The 17805-nt window shown below is 34.5% G+C and overlaps 1 protein-coding gene across 1 annotated transcript in view; it reads left to right on the top strand.

Annotated features, from left to right (window-relative positions):
- Positions 1 to 17805, top strand: part of DOK6 (docking protein 6) — a 240952-nt gene that overhangs the window by 129506 nt on the left and 93641 nt on the right. Inside the window, exon 4 of the mRNA XM_036378992.1 lies at positions 15250 to 15369. Within this exon, the coding sequence (XP_036234885.1) occupies positions 15250 to 15369 (120 nt within the window). The remainder of the gene's footprint in view (positions 1 to 15249; positions 15370 to 17805) is intronic.

Here is a 17805-nt window from a genome sequence, read left to right as displayed (position 1 = left end):
ATTACTTAACTCATAGCTATTGTGTTTGGTCATATTTCTACTTCCTTTCCCTTTGGGATTAGTGTAAAACCCCATTTGATGTCCACAAGTTTTCTCATACTGGAGTGGAATCCAGGTATCAGCTGAGATAAAAAGGCTTCTCATCATCTACATGGAATATAGGTCAGATCTCCTGGGATTTGTGAATATGTATCAACTCATAAAATTAGATGATTTCTGCAGTTCCTGACCTCTCCTGAGAACAGCATACGTTTAGTGACAGCACAAAAATCATGGCTTTAATTTATAGATTGAGTTTGAAGTATTGACAAATGATGTATGGTTGGCTGAGCCTGGGGAGAGTTCAATGAAGAACATGATAATTTACTGCTCCAAACCTAAAACACACAATCTATTTTTCATTCTCTGTCACTATTCAGCTTGCATTACATTTGGCTACTTATGGTGTGTAAAGTATATGGGTCTGTTGGCAGGTTAACTGTTTCAGGTCTTTTGAAACACTTTTGTCACTGAATGAAAGCAACCTGAGAAGAGTAGTGTGTGTAAAAGAGCACAGAAATTTTTGTGTGCTACTTACGTGGACTTGACCATGTATTCAGCATTGGATATTCTATTTCACATAGAGTCTAGGCATGGAAACCTTGGGCAAATTTGCGTACATTCAAAAAAATCAAACCAGACCATAACCAAACTAAAGGTAAGCATTCAGTGTTCACTGTCCATCCATCTTCATAACATTTTGAGAGTGTGCCCCAACCTCTAGTGGTACCAGCATTAGGACAACCCCATGGGCTTTTGAGCAATCAGAATGGCTGCTGCAGCCAGGGTGATCAGTAAAGCCTCTACATTGGGATTTCACTGCTGTCTAGTTGTTGAGAACTAAAGCAATTTTAAGATTGAACCATGCGTTGGACAGCTGCAGGTATGTAGTGATAGGCAAAGACAAGGTTTTATGTGATTCTTGTAAGATTTTTCTAGAGCTGTCCCAGTTTTTATACCTGCAGAGCAAAGCTGCTTAATGCATTGTCACAGCCCATTCAGTTTTTTAATCTCTCTGCCAATATTTAAGGGGAAAACATATTTAACTATGACTTACTTTTAAGAACATAAGTAAATTAATTTTAGGTAGAAATAACTCTGAATTTCAATAATTCAAGTTGTTTACTTCCCCTATATTTTAAAAGACTGCCATGTATATGGTACACTAGTACACTAATTTCAGATATTCCGGTTACTAGCTAGTGTATTCCCAGACAGCTGAGATTCCTCTGTTTACAGTAATTGATGATCCTGGGTGTCAGTTCCAAGCAAGGCAATAATAAATTTCTCAGACAGGACTTGTCCTTTTCCTTGGTAAATAAATAAAAATTATTTCCTGTATTAATTTTACTGTATGAGTCAATTTGGGATATTCAGCCTTAAATTCTTTGAGTTCTTATTTTAAATAAGGCCAAGAAGCAAATTGTGCTACAGATGTGCAAAGAAGTTTAATTAAATAATCCAAATTTATCAGTCATAATTGTTGCTTAATGTAGTTTTAAAGGGCTTTAAAAAGTGCCCCAAATATGTTGATTTTCTTCAAATCAGTATGGGATTTAATGCAATTCAGTCTTCTCTATAAGAAGATTACAATAAGAAGGAGGAAAATATGAGTGTGTTTTCTGTAATTGCAGTTCAAGTACATTCATACAATGTTTTCACAATCCATACAGATAAATTATTCTGTTTGCTTTAAGAACAGCTTTCTTTTTTTTTCCAATACCTTTTCTAAAGCAGATCTCCTTTTAAAGTTTTAAATTATTTCAACTGCTTCAAACTGCTTCTAAATCTTTCTTGCAAAATCTGAGGTTAAAACTGAAATTATTCAATGGAAAACATTCATAGCGAAGCTGTTGTTGCCTTTGAGCATTTAGTCATTTAGTTAGCTCAGTTTCTCATTTTGTTTTTAAACTTATAAAATACTGTATTAATTTCAAAATAAGGCAAGTAAGGTGTTAATGATGACAAATATATTATTTTCCCCTCCTGCTGAAACAGCTACAATTGTTATGAAAAATTTACATAATAATAGAGAAAATGTGTGTTCTGATTTGAGAACTTTTTTGCATTTTGCTTTAGATTCAGTTTTCATCAATTTGTAAGTGTTCCAGAAGGCAAAATAAACATCGTGTTGGGTTTGAGTTTTGCACGTGTTTGGTGGATCAAACTTGCAGTGCTGTCTGATGGGTTTTGATGACCATCTGTTGTGACAGTTTCTACTACAAATCAAGCAGGTTTAGGGTTGCTTCGTATTAGATGGAGTTCTTTATTTCTTAATTCAAATTGACCGATCCCTCGCTTCATGCCATAGTGAAGTCAGAATCAACAATTCTGTTCACAAAAGTAATGCAAATAATTCCAAATGTGTCCAAGTATATTAATAACACATTCATATAGTGTTCTGGCATATGTCAGGGGGTTAAGATTCATATTCAATAAAATTTATATGACATGTACTAGTCTTCTACTGTCTTATGAAGATTAGAGCTTTACTTTGAATCTCCATATTAACTGGAATTATAAGGAATCTTGGTCTGCTTCTTAAGGATAGAACATTAGATCTATTAACTTTCAGGACAGCTGTACATTTTGAAAATGTGGGAGATTTCTTACTTTTTCAAGAAAAAGGGATCTGTATGTGGACTTAATTTTGCACTGATTTTTTTTTTTAAACCAACAACATAAAATTACTAGTAGCTCTTGTGAGACTATAATTTTATTGGGTAGCATTAAGGAGTATTTAGCCTGCATTTTCATGATCATGTAAGACAAAGTTGAAAAACTGATCCAAAGTTCCTTGTTTGTTTTTTAACCCAAGCCTTTCCTTAAAAATGTGTATAGTTTTAAAGTTAAAATACATAATATGTTTATTGTTATTTTCCTAATAATGAAATAATATTAACTGGTCAATTATAAATAATCATTTGTTTGTAAACTAGACATATTTTAAAATATTCCTATATTTAGGACAAAATCATAACCCTATTGGCTAGTGGAAAAATTAAGGAAGCTTAGAATGAGTGAAGTGGAAAAGGGAATTAAGACCATTTAGTCACCTTCTAAATAAGAACAATGGCTCACTAAAATAAATTATATCTGTTTCATAAATGGGAAGTACTTTATAAGGTATCCCCCAAAGGTAGCCCTTTGGAGTGCTGTTGGAAAACAATCAACTCAATTTCAGAATGGTACTTGCTCAGTGACAGTGTGAATTTGCCTTTCTCTTTACAAAGTTCTTCACTGGCCAAACCTCTCAGTAGTTTAGCATTTGGTTTCAGTTTCAAGGGGGAAAGAAATGAATCCTGTATCTGAAGTTTATATTCCATAAATAAAACATGAAGTCACTATTATATCTGTTTCTGATCATTTTGACTGGACCTAGAAATTCAAATAATCAAATCAGAGGATTTGCTGTGGGTTTATGAAATAACTATGTCTAATAAATGTAAAATTAAATATAATTTGAATGTGCTAATAGACAAGCCTCTAGATTATTAAGTTAACCTATCTAGGAAGACAGATATGTGTTAAGTATGTTCCTATAAAAATGAATCCAGTAAGAATGGCAAAATATCTTACTATGTAGCTTCTGCTTTATATTTTAAACATCAACAGTATTACTGTGGTAAGTTTGTTCAGTTGTTTAAGGAGGTTAGCCTAAACCTTGCTGTATTGTGCAATCACCTTGCTGAAAAAAAAAGAATGGAATTAAATAGACAGGCTGATATTTATCTCTGATTTTTTCTCTAGTGGTGGAAATGAATTAATGCAGGAAACTCAAAAAGCCAATGTAATTTCAAAATGTTGCTGCTCAGTGACAGTGTGAACCTTTTCCAAGTTTAGTACAACTAAAAGTCCATGACATCTGTGTGATGCAAGAAGCAGTGCTCCTAGCATATGTCACTGAATATAGCAGCACTGTCCTGCTAATAAATGCTGTCCTTGCTGCTGTATCATCATGCTCACCAGCAATAAAATAGAAATCAGCAATACTCAGATATGTACGTAAACCCTACCTTATGATTGTCTGACAATATTTCCAGTGTGTGCTGGGTATAAATAGTTTTCTTCTCATATGGCATTTCATATTGACAATCATCCTGTTTTTTCTGGGAAGTTTATTATTTCTGGGAAGTGTTTATTATTTGTCTGTACAAATATGATTTAAATGAAGATATAGTTTACTATGGTTAAGAACCAGCTGGAAAGAAACTCTAAAAATCATATGTGTCATGAACTAGTCCTTCAAATGCAATGCCCTGCTGTGCATTTCTTGATGTCTGTATATATCCTTGGGTTCATATCCTATCAATATGTATAATTTTTAATTAAAATGTAGACATGATTATAATCAGAATTTATATTGTAAGACAGCAATCTAACTGAAAAGGCTTAACATCTTAATATCTAAAGGCTAATTTATGAGGTCTATGATCATAGTAGGAGAAATATGAGGAGGAAGAAGTTGGAAGGAGAGCTGTATGTTTCTGCATGTTATTATGTTGATTTACTTTATAGGCAGTTTGTAACTGCATGCCTGCTAAGTTAAGAAAATAGTGGAAGCCCATGAATTATGAGATTTTAAGTAATTTTATTTTTTAAGGTTGTCACAGCTATAATTATAATCTCCTTTGTGAATCAAATAGCTGACAGCATGTGAAAATTTGTATGTATGTTGATGAAGGCTATTTTGAATTCTAAAGGGTATTATGAATGCTTTCTTTAGTGGAGGTCATGATGGAAAAATTACAGATTTATAACTCTAGGTAGCATATTTGTAAAAATCTTTATTCAGATTTGGGAGTTTGTACTTATAAACCGTATACATGTATTTATGGATATAAACTTTGTGCTTCATGAGGGATCAAATCAAGGGAGTAAATGAAGTTGTCAATTTTTTCTGATGTAAAAAGAAAAGGTTTCTCTCTTTCTAGCTCAGTAAAGCATTACTTGTCCAAAATGTCACTGTCATTTGTATAACAAGTTTTTTTCAATCATGCCTCAATCTATTATATTGCAATACTAGTTTTGGGCATGGAAACTGATTTCTTAATTATATATATTATCACAATTCTATGCAAAGGCATATGTTAGGTTTGATTGTGAAAATGTAAAGAATAATAATTGTCTTCCTGCCTTTATCCAATTCAAGAACAAAAAAAAAAAGGACAGAATTATGTATATAGTTGCTCTTTATTACTTGCTTGTTATTATAATCTCATTGTAACACTATGATCCAGGAAAAAAACCCTAAAGTCATACTTATTTGTTTTGACTAAATTAATAAACCCCTGCTCACACTCATCACAAAATCAAGAGGCACTTTTTTCTTTTTTTTTAAGGCAGTGGAACTTTGGAGGAGGCCACTCCAAGCAGAAGGAAAGGCAACATTTAAGTCAGCCATTTTCTCGTTTAAAATCATTAATGCAGAAAATAGGAAAGGCATATGGCAGCATAAGAATTATACTTTTGCCCATTAGTTGAGTGTGCTGATGGTGCTGAGTAACTCCTTTTCAAATGACAGTGATCAATTTTCTCATCCCTACCATTAAAACTCATTTCTCTGTAGAATTTTCTAGATTGCTTTCTCCACTAAAAGGTATCAGCCATGGATTTGCATTTAGCCTAAGTCATGAAAAATTGGAATCTTTTGCCTAGAGTCTCGGTAAGGAGCACAGAAGGCCAGTCTTTGCCAGTGGATGACTTCATCTCCTCTGTAAAGGAAAGGATAATCCTTCCCTTCCCCTCTAGTTGTGTGTGTGCCTAAAATTCACTTCACAAGTAAGCTGTTAGTGGGCAATTGATCACCAGTGTGCATTAATTACAGATACATCTTCTGTAAATGCTGTTTCTCACTGTAATCAGCCCCTCTGATTTACAAACCTAAATCCTAATCTTTTGCTGCAGTTCTTGGTTTGTACAGATCAAAATATTAAATTTAAACAATTTTTATACTTTCACGGTGAGTTGTTTACCCTTAAATAAAGATGAAAGATTTTAAATAAAACGATCTTTCATCTATAAGTCTCCAGTTAACATGCCTTAAACCATTTCAGCAGAGCTCTTGAAGTTTCCAATGATTTAATCTTGGTGCTTTCTGTAAGATTGCATTCATCACAACTTATTTTCTTGGAGAAAAATGACACATAATTGAAGATGCATCTATTTACTGTTTTTCTGGTTCAGCAACATGGTTTTACTGTTCTGAATCTTAGAAGTCTACTGAATTAAAAAAGAAAAAGAAAAAATGTCCTATTAATGTAATGAAAGTATGGATTATGAGTTTCAGCTTCAAGCAACTGTATCTTCTCAGGTAGTCATTTGTGTCTCTTACTTATTGATCATGATGTAGAGATCTCAGTGGTATATAGTAAAAACCCAGTAATCAAAAATATTTTAGATACAATTTTTTTTAGAAGACTGTTGTTTACAGGAGGTTTTACCTGATTGGAAAGCCTCTCTTTTCATAAACATTCAAAGAATGTATCTTTTCATTAAATATTCTCTAATTTAAATAATGTTTACATGTATCAAAGGTAAAACTCCACTTTATACTGGGAATAAAAGATACAAGTTTAAAATGAGAGTAAGAAGTTGATAATGAAGAAGTAATCACCTTTGGGTTTAAATTCTGTAGATGTGAAATTTGAGAAATACTTTTCTAATTATATTTCCTTTAGTACTAACTCCAGACTATGAAATTTTAAGATTTATTTCTTTGCAGTAGCACCACATTAAAAACCCCCAAGAATAAAGTGGAAGACACAGAGTCATTTTGAGCTAATACTTTGTTCTGCCTCAGAGTAAAGTTTTATGCAACTGAGAATCAAGTAGAGCACATACTGCATTATGATCTTACAGATGATTTCAGTCAGTAATTGCTTTGAATGAGTTTCTTTACACTTCCAATGCCATAAAAACCTACTTGACTGGTATAGTAGCAAGGACTCACATCTTCAAAACAACAGAGTTTGGGGGAAAATTTTTGCATTTATTGGACACAGAAAGAAAAAAATATATTCTTTCAGGAGGTTTATTATTATGAAAGTCATGTATAGTACCATGCAGGAAAAAATTCCTAACCTCTTTACATTAGAAGAGGGCAACAATAACACTGCCCTCTGTGCTCAACCAAAATTGCACAATTTTTAATAAATCTTAAGTATTCATAGCTTGAGGTCTTGCTTTAATTAGGCGTGTTTGGCCAAAGAAAAGGGAGATTGCAAAAATATCCAAGTGTGTTAGTTACTGTCTGCTCCTACTGATTTAATGCAGAAGATATTCAGATGACTGGAGTGAAAGTCATATGTTCAAAGGCATAAGGGCAATGAAGCATGTAGTGGAAATAGTATGCAGTTTTTCTTCTGTTTATTGAAAATAGTCCTTTTCACATTGATTTTGTAAAGGAAACTAATACTCTTAAAATTATTTCTCTAATCTAACAATATTTCTGATCTTCAAGTGACAAAATTTGCCAATACTTCAAAAATAAAACTGAATATTTAACATATTGAAAAAGAAAAGTGAAATGAATCCTAGGATTTGTATCCATTTATTTGGGTATTAGATTCTCATACTAAACCATAACATAAACACTTGAAAATGGAAAGAAGGCATGCTCTGTATTTGCACACAAGGTGTTAAATTTCCCATTCATTTAAAAACCAGCACTATAACTTTCCCAAGAGGAATAAAAATGTTGTGGGAGCAGACTAAATCTGAAATACTACCAATTTTTAAGATAGAAAAAGGCTATTGCTGACTTGCAGTAATGGGGTAGCAGCAAAAGTTGATGTGAAAACATCCACTTTGTGTTATGTTCCTGGTGACAGACCTTTTTTGGACACTTGACTGATGGTGTTTATGCCCTTCCCACTACTGACACGCTGCCTGAGGTTATTTTACTTTCATGCCATTGCAATTTAACATTAATAACAGTTGAAACAGGTATGAATTGACAGGCCTGGGGAACTGTATAATTCCCATGTCAGATTCCTGTTACTGGCCCATTAGTTTCAGACAAAATGTAAATGTTTCTTCTATGTTTAGGCAGGTTTTCATAATTCTTTCTTTGCACTTTAAAGAAAGTTTGAAAGTTAAAGGAAGTTTAAATTGAGAGTGAAATTCTGCCAGGCATATTTTTGGGTAATGATGTCGGCTCAGTGTCGATCTGTTGGACATACTAAGACTTGATAAACATTTGTGGTTTAATGAGAGCCACTAGTCTCCAGCATGAAGTAGAATACATAATTTTTAAGAATACTTATAAATCTACCCTCAAGGACTAATTTATCCACTGAATCACATTTTCTTCCTGGAATGGCATCATTCATTTCTGTAGGACTAATCACAGACTAAGGTGATATACACTTTTTTTTAATAGCAGAAATTGCCATTTTCATGAAGAAAAAAAGGAAGACAAATGTCCTATAGTTAAATTAGCAGTAGTATGGAGCAAAGGAAATTCCTTCCTTTTAGGGTATTCATTTTCCCATATACTCTCCGTTTTTCAAACAAGTTGTCAGAGTTCTGTTTCTGTATGAAAACTACATTCTCAAGCAGCATCGCATGTGGGGAACTTTGCTTCTTACTGCTTTAATGGACAAGACTTTAATGGACAGTAACACCAATATGACAAATCTTTTAAAATACTTTTTTTGCCTTCAAAATGATTGACTTACCACTGTGCATATTTATATTATAGACAGGACAATAGACAGAGTAGTAGCTGAGTGCTGGTTATATGAAACTTCTTATCAGACCTGCAGAAACAAATGGGGTATTTTCATTAAAATGTCAGCTTTGCTATATCTTAGTAAATACAGACATATACAGCTGGCTATTTGCAAACACAAGTACATAATTAGATTAATTATCAGAATCCCGTTCTTGATAAATCTTGCATCTCCAGATAAGTGTGGCAGAAATAAGAGTTTTAAAAGCTAATAAATGTCCTTTGGTAATTATTGTAATTAATTGTACTGCCCTTATGCCAACTCAAGTTTAAAATAGCAAATAATTGGGAAATGAAAGTTTCTTTTTGTATTTTTTTGTATAGTACTTATCTTCCCTCACTTAAAAAAAAGTGCATTAGCAAAATGTACCAATGGATAAAGTATAAAGTTACAGAGTATGTTCATATTCTATAATTTTCATTTATCTTGATTAATGCATTTTCAGTATTTGTTCAAGGAAAAAAAATAATGCTCAAATGAAAGGTGTGTGTTTAAACTAATGGTATAGTCAAAAATATGCATGATTTTTAATAGCTGTTATTCATTCAACAGTAAGGGTGTTATCGTATTAAAATATGGAAATGGCAAGTTTTTTAGGAACTTGACTCATCAAGAGTATTTCCAAAGAATATTTTCAGGATTCCTTTAACCTGTTTTGCCACTGCTAGAATATGTAGCATTTTCAGTGAGTTAATATCATTCAACAGTGCATGTGGTTTTCCGTATATAACTTTCCTTTGTCTTGTGGTTCAATGATTTACACTTAAGTAATAGCAAAACACTTTACTCCAGGTGAAATATTCAAAAGTCACCATTCAAGAAAAATACAAGAAAGTTTCTTTAGAAGTAGTGTTATCTGAAACACTAGGAAAAATTCTATATATGAGTCCCACATATCAAAAAATACCTTCAAATATAGTTGTTCAATTAAAAAATAATTTTTATAAACCAGTTGCTCTCAGAGTTGCAGCCCATTATCTCTATTCCATTCTACTTGAAAGCAAGTTTTAGTATACATACAGAGTGATTTTCTCTTCTGTCAAAATAAATAGAATGTATGTCCCCTTCCTTGCTTCCCAGCTATCACTTAATGAAAATTTGCCAAATTCATGCATAGTCACAGTTAATCAGTAATATATTATTATACAAAATAAGATCTATCCCTCTGTACCTCTGGGCAAAGATATGAAATAGCCACATTTCTTTAGATTTGTATCTGTGTTTGAGTGTATGTGATGTGCTCTAGTAAAAGTACCCAAAGTAACAGAGACATGGTTAGATAACATATTTTAAATATTTATAAAATGAAATTATTTTCAAATCATCAAAGGATGATCTATATCCTGATAAAGGATAGATGTTTTTTAAGGTATTATTGATTTTGATAAGAAATTACATGCCTGCAGGCAATAGTATTATTTGCTAGTGAAAAAAAAAAAGGATTAAGTTGCTTTATATATTTTATGTGGTGCAGCATAATAGCACATCAATCCTGTGGGAATTCTATAATATTTTTTCTTATTAACTTCTAATTAAGCCTGAGATTTTTAGAAGAGATAAACTGCCACATTTTTCAGTATCATCTTTCTTTCTTGGTAGAGAATATCAGGTCTAAATCCTACTAATCTATCCAGGAAAGATCCTTCAATTTCATTCAGGGTAACAATATTTAGTTGGATTTATGCCTCTTATAGACCTCATTGAAAAGGAAGAGCTAAACAATTTGTACAGCAAATACATACAAATATTTCAGAAATGAAGAAACTAACATTTCAGATTTATACAGTTTGACACCAGGTAAAACATGAAGACATAACTGAGATTTTGTGATTTGCACAAGGACTATGTTTGTTATCCCCTTCTAATATTGTACACATGCTATTTCCAACCTAAATTCTTAACCACATCACTTTATATGGGCTGCAAGAGAAGGGGAAGAGGCCTGTCTCTAGGATGTGCATATAAATTGAGCCCTATTATTTACAAATTCAATAAACTGATGCTTATAGTGATGGAGTGGATCTCCCAAAATGGAGGGCACTGGACTGAGCAGGAGGGGTCAGCACATCAGGGCTTTATCTCAGCCTAGAGGCATCCAACTGTGCTGGCAACTTGTGGTGGTGGGAGATGGAATGCTGCTGTAGGATTGTGCCATGTGAACACAAGGAAAATGTGAAAGAGCATGAAGTTACCAGGATTCAGAAGTTGTTTGGTTGAGTCCACACACAAAATGCTTCCTAAGTTAGGAGTGTGAGAACAATCTCTCCTCTAGTCTTAGAGATCTAGAGGATCTGGAGGCCAGATAGAAAGAGATCTAGAGGGTTTCTGTGGACAGTGAATTTGAAATGCATCCATTTTATATGTTTCATTGCCACTTACCCCCTCTCGGTAGAGAATGTTGTGTATAATGATTTCTTTTAAGGTGTTAAGTAGCAAAAGAACACTTTTACTATGACAAATTCCTATCTCTAACACAATTTGCTGACATTTTTTCATATTGATATTTTATCAGCAAACCAACATCATCCTGTGGTATCACCTATGTCCAAGACAGTGGTCAGACTAGATACAGCAGCACCACTGTAATCACCTGAGAACTGAAGCAGAAATGACACATAGCCTCAGGCATGACCTAAAACTCAGATCAGCTGCAGGAAAACATTGCCAATAGCAAGTTGAGTAGCAAGCTTACAAATTTGTTCCCAGTAATGTTTCTGGTACAGTAAACAGTGCCTATTTAAGGTCGCCCATCTCTTTGCATTTTATCTCAGCTCATGAGATTTGTATTGTAGAATTTTATAATTAAATAACAGTAAAGATAAAAATGCAGGTATTTTGATTTTATTTATAGCTGTGAAAGCATGCTTTACAATTTATCATTCAGTCCAGGAATTCAGTTATCTTAAGAGGAAAATAAATTTTTCAGTGACAAGTACCAGTTACGACTAAAAACTCTGCATTTACCACCAATAAATCTAATCTACATGCATTAAAGAGGACAATTTTGCTGACACTTTTTTATTGCTTGGTTCCACTGTAATATTTCATCTGTTTCAGTATATGCATGTAATCAAAATAAAGAAGTAACTGAGATATCTCTGTTTTCTGACATGGTACCTGGCATTCTTAAAGATTTTTGTCATGACACATTTATTTGCTGCAAATTATAATAAATAATTTTTGTATCATAAATAATATTTAATTTGTTACCCAGAGACACAAGATATTCTACAGACATTTTACAATAGAATGGCAAATGGCTTTATTGATGCACATGGTGAAAGGACAATCAAGGGTTTGGTTTTGAAAAGTAACTCACCTGCTCCTAAAAAAAAAAGTTTAACATGTCCATCAAGGAAAAGGTGGAAGGCAATTCCCTGCAAGTAAGCAATAGCTATCAGAATGCATTAGGCAGGACTAACTCATACACTACCTTCACACCCTTGACCTTCCAGACACATTTGTAGGTAACGATGATTCTTCTGACAGCAGACACAAATCCTCACAGTTCTGTGGGCAGATATTTCAGTTCTGCATTGAAACTGTATTTCCCATAGCATAAGTTCAATCATTTCTGTAAGACAGAAATTTTGAGTTGTACAGCAGTACAATGCATGCTATAGCCTACACTTTGCAAAATATAGCCATGATCTTATAACACTCGTACCAAGATAAGTTTCTTCTGCATGGCAGTTGGAGAATGGTCTAATCTGGGCCCAGTCATCAGTGTCTGGCAGCAATAAGGCAGCAGCTTGAAATAAACTGCCAGCTGAACACCCTGAAAGGAGGTTTCTGCATCCAAACTTTCAAGACCTAGATGTTCCTGTAAAAGAGATTAGTAAGTAGATTGTGGAGACAAAACAAGGACACATAGAAGAAACAGCTTCCTAGAGCACTTCATTTGTTTGTTTGTTTCCAAAAACATCTACTGGAAATTTGGTGTGAGAATACATATAAGTTGAATGTGTAGCTTTTACAGGAGTCCTCTTTTGAATATATATTGATCTTAAACTGGATTTATGGGATTACCAGTATGTTTCACTTTCTTCTCAGATATTTGTAATATTAGAAAGGTTAGATAAGTGTTTGTTTACCATCATCTCATTCTACATTTACAGTACAAGCCCTTTCACTCTGGGTGCAAGCACAATGAAAAAAAGTAATAAAATGCAGATTTTGTAAAATACATAAAATGTTATATCCTGGCCACACTCCAGGAAAAATTGCAGGCTTTTATAGAGCTATGCATTCTGTCAGCATATATATTGTTCTGTGACACAGTTTAGGCAGAAAAGAAGCAAAAAAAACCCATGGGAGCGCTTGCTGAGATTTGCACTGTCACCTTTGTGCTACCAGTTTCGCCCATTGACTGCCCTGCCTTTATCTATAACTGGGAGCAGATGTTGGGTAACTCAATGGCACCTCAACTCTCTTACCTATGTGCTGGTGCCCTGCTCCCTCGCCCCATCCACATGCTGCCAGAATAGGGCAGTGTGGCTTGGGGTCCAGTTCTATCATCTGTGTCTCTGGCATGAAACCCTCTCCATGGGAAAGTGGGATTTATAAGGTGTGGCTTCAGTTCAAAAGACCTCACAAGTATCCAAGGAAATGGCAAATGCTAAAAGAGGGGAAGGGAAAATATACAGGAAATTTCTTCATGTATGAGTAGAATAATTTTGGAAGTAGGTGTTTGAATAAACTCATCTTCCTTCTTTTAAAAACGGTAAAAATTTACTGCTGTCTAGAGATAAGCCTACCCTCTCCTTACTTCCATCAGGGAGGATACATCCATAGCAGTGTTGAAAAAACACCTCAGTATTTTCTTTTCACCTCTGAAGCTAAATGTCATCTATATGTTACTGACATAATGTTCTGGCTCTTACCACTAGAACGTGAGGATGTTATGAGAAGACCAACTTTGGGAATCTGTGTCCTGAGACAAAGACTGCAAAAAAGCAGGAAGGGTTAAGGGACACCACTTTCCTCACAACACTCTGAAGAAGCACCCCCAAAATCTTATGACAACAACCATATTTGGTTCTCAAAAATTACAAAATAGGCTCTGTTATTTCAGCTGTTTGACTGGGAACTTAGTCAGCTGATAGCCAGAATAACTCAGGAACAATATGGATCTGTTCCTGGATTATTCAAGACGCTGAAGAAAAGAAGGTATCCAAAGGTTCTTGAAGACCTGGAACTGTGTGCCTGTCGCCCTTTCTTGTCCAGCAAATGTTTGTATGAAATCTATGTCTAACCAGGCAAGGATTTGGGGACTGTACCAATTAGGCTTAGAGGAGTTTTTCTCAGATAAAAAAATCTCACTAATTCCAAAGATTCGTCATCACTAACTGCTTTGGGGCTTGCATGCAGTACTTTTCTCTCTCCCAGTTTCAGCAGTACATTGGAGAGATTGTCACAAAATTATTTTCCCAATGTCCCTGGTAAAAGGATTGGAAAAACTGGCAGTTTAATGCAAACATTTCTAGATTACTGGAATCCCTCTCTGTTGAATATGATCAGATAGACACTGACTGTGACCATGGATGCTCAGTGAGTGCATGGTGCTGAGCCTGCTCTCTGGGAGACCTTTCCATTAGGTCAAGTTTTTCCTGCAAATAAAAGACAGTCAGGGTAGTTGCATGATTTTTCTTGGTTGTAGTTTCACACTGTGTTAGCTCCAACTTGAGATGATGCGTGTTTGACCAATGCCAGGGATTTCATGATGTTAAACTTGGGAAGTGGATAGGATGAAGCTGAAGTTGAATGGGAGGATGTTGGGTTGTGTGGGGGAATTATGCCTTGTGGAATCCACATTTTGGTGGACTGGCAGATACAGAGCTCTCATCTTGCGTCAATGGGAAAGTCAACTCAAAAAGGACTGGGAGGTTTTGAATCTTCTTATAAATGTTTCAACTAATGCCCAAGTTGCCCTGAGACCAAAAGAAGGTGAACAGAACTGAAGAAATTAATTATTCAGAATACCTTGGCAGGCATAGTCTTTCACTACAGCAGAGAGTGAAGTTTGGCATTTGAGGAGCGTTTTATAACTATTTTTCCTTTGCTCTTAGAAAAATGCTCTAACACCTTTAGAAAAAGAAATTACCTTTAAGAGTTCAGACTTGCAGTATATTTCAGCTATTATATATGAAGTTTTTTAAATTGCATTTTTTTCTTTCAAAAGGGCCCACTATAAATACAGTGCCTTGAAAATTCACTATTCCTCTTCTCTATTAGCTCCTCCTCCTATCCTCAAATTTGAGGATGGAAGATGCAGTCCTAATGGTGTAACCCTTTTCAAAAGTTCATAAATTGAGGCAAAGAAATTATTGTGGGACTTTATGCTAATAACTCATGTTTCAACACAAACATATTGTGATAAACCTTGTCAGTAAGAAAGTATTGATTTAACTTCGCGTCTTTTTTTTCTTTTATTTTTTTAATATCAACATGAATGGATTTCTTTCTGTTTCCTCAGAATTAGAGGCAGAGGAGTGGTGCAAGCATCTCTGCATGGAATGTCTAGGGGCCAGGCTCAATGATATAAGTCTTGGGGAACCAGATTTGCTTGCTGCTGGAGTCCAGAGAGAACAAAATGGTAAGTAACTTTTTATTTACTCCTAGATCCATTCTTAGGTGATATCCCATTTCATCTTTGCTTGTGCCTGTTGTTGGGAGGACTTTTGCTAGTAGCTGGAAGCACATCATTAGTAAATAAACATTTGGATGTGCTTTTGAAGCTCAAGCCTATTTATATTATTTTTTTTTACAAATAAAGATTATTAAATTCCATGCCAAATAATACATATAGAGTGACTTTGTGTCTTCATTGTGTTCAGATTTCCCTGTCATGGGAAATGATGGCCATGACCCTTCTGTTTCTGGAAATGATGGCTTCTATTCAGAAGAATAAAGCAGCAGCTGTTGTTTGGCAGCCTTTTAAGGACAGCGATGAACATACTAACAGCAATTTGGACTATAAAACACATATTTGCTTTAAACTCCTACCTGTCTTGAATATTGAAGTCAGGATCATCTAAATCCTGTCAAATATGGGTGAAAAGGGCAGTGACAGATGTTAGTCAGCACTAAGCCTGAGTTGTAAGTCTTCATCTAAAGGCTATTTGGATTAGACACATGCACAGGAAGAATGCTGGTGGATGGAATAGGCAATAACAAAAGAAAATCTATGATTACCCTGTCATTTAATTCCTATTAATGAACACAAGGGCAACACAAAATGTGCTCATTTAGTCCTCCCTAAATTACAGCTCTCAATGATTATTACTGTCTTGATGCTTCTGTAAGATCCAATAGCTTTCAACAAAGTAATAACACACACAGCCTCAATGGTCATAAAATATCAAGCCAACTATCATTATAAACAAAATTACGTAATTAAATTATAGAATGTACGGCACTATATTTATTATATTATTTCTCTGAACCTAATAGCACACAGCATGAAATATACAGAAATCTTTAAGGAATTCTGTTCAAAAAGCAGACATGTTGAAATGGGATTTAAAAGAAGTTCAAATGTTCATAAAGTTGTTTACCTGCTATGAGACACAGAATTCAATTTGTAGTCTCAAACTACTTAACAAAGGGAGAGCTACTAATGTTGTAGGAAAGTGATAATGATCAGACAGCACTCAAAGCACCCATCTGCTATGTGTTCATAGGCTATAGGTATAAAACTCATCTGCATGCTACTGAAGAGAGAACTGTGTGAACAGGTGGAGGTCTTTCACAAATGTGAAAGGAAATAAAGCTCGTCAAAAAGCCTGGGATGTGAACAGGAAAGTAGTTTGAAATTTGTCAAGCTCTTTCTGCAGTGAATTCATGTCATTCATCTCCAGCAGCTTTTGGACATAGATGGAAAATATTACATTTTATCATGCTCCTGAAAGAGATCCAGTTTAGACACACATGACCTCCAGGAGGCATATATTAGTTCTGTTGTATGAACTAGTCTTGATTCAATTGCCTTAGTCTAGAAATTAATTGCAGTGTTACCAACCAGCATATATGAACATAATTAGCATCTTTATTGTTCTAAGTAAATAAATGAAAGGAAACAAAGAGGCAAAGCATGTATTTGTTGTACAAATCACATGAATAATAATGCATGGAGGGTATCATTAGCTGTATTCTTTTAAAACAAGTGACTGAATACATATAATCCAATATTTGACGAGCATGCTCTGCTAAATCATTAGTTACAATATCTCAAACAAGTAATTCTGATACCTATCCTCATCCTTCCCTCATCCCCTTGATGCACAACTTTGCATTTTAATAAGCATGTTTGAAATTCAAAGTTGTCTCGTTCAGAGGCAAAACAAATTCTGTTGTGGATGTCTTTTAATCAACTGGAAGGAGGAAAAAGTGCAGAGATTCTTACTATAGGTATGAAATTTGACATTTTGTTCATTTATCTATGCTGTAAGAATTTGCAGTTGCACTCAAATTCCTGTAGCAGATTTCTTCAGTTGAGTGGAACCATGCCTTCAGTTTACACTTGTTATCTTATCCTGCAAACCTGGCAGTGTCATTCCCCACATGACAGTGTTATTGAGAAGGTGACTAGTTCCAGGGTGGAATCATTTGGTGATTTGGGTGGCATCATTTCAGATTTTCAGTTTATTTTCTTGCACATACTGAGTTTTTGCTTATAAATACTCTTGTTGAGCTTTTGTTGACCTGAAACCAAAAGGTCAAAGTTAATTTTACAACTGAAAATTCATGGACAGTGGCTATGTGTATGAAGCATCTAAAATCTTGCTCTTTATGAAAATGGCAGCTGTGTCACTCTCTGGATATTTTTTATTTTTTTGTGTTCTGTAAAAACTGAATACCAGTGTAGTATCTTTGAATGTCATTTCTTCAAAACATATTGCGAGTGTGTCAACTTCATAGAATTCCTCTCGAGTTAGTCCATTTATTAATGCTTACTTGAAACAGAGATGTGAGAATACAGTCTGTAAAACATGTAACAGAGTCTCACAGCCTCAGCATCTAGTTATGCAAG

The sequence above is a fragment of the Molothrus ater genome, chromosome 1, assembly GCF_012460135.2.
Source record: "Molothrus ater isolate BHLD 08-10-18 breed brown headed cowbird chromosome 1, BPBGC_Mater_1.1, whole genome shotgun sequence".
Classification (NCBI taxonomy): domain Eukaryota; kingdom Metazoa; phylum Chordata; class Aves; order Passeriformes; family Icteridae; genus Molothrus; species Molothrus ater.
Note: the sequence above shows the minus strand (reverse complement) of the source record. Positions and strands in the feature narration are given on the sequence as shown.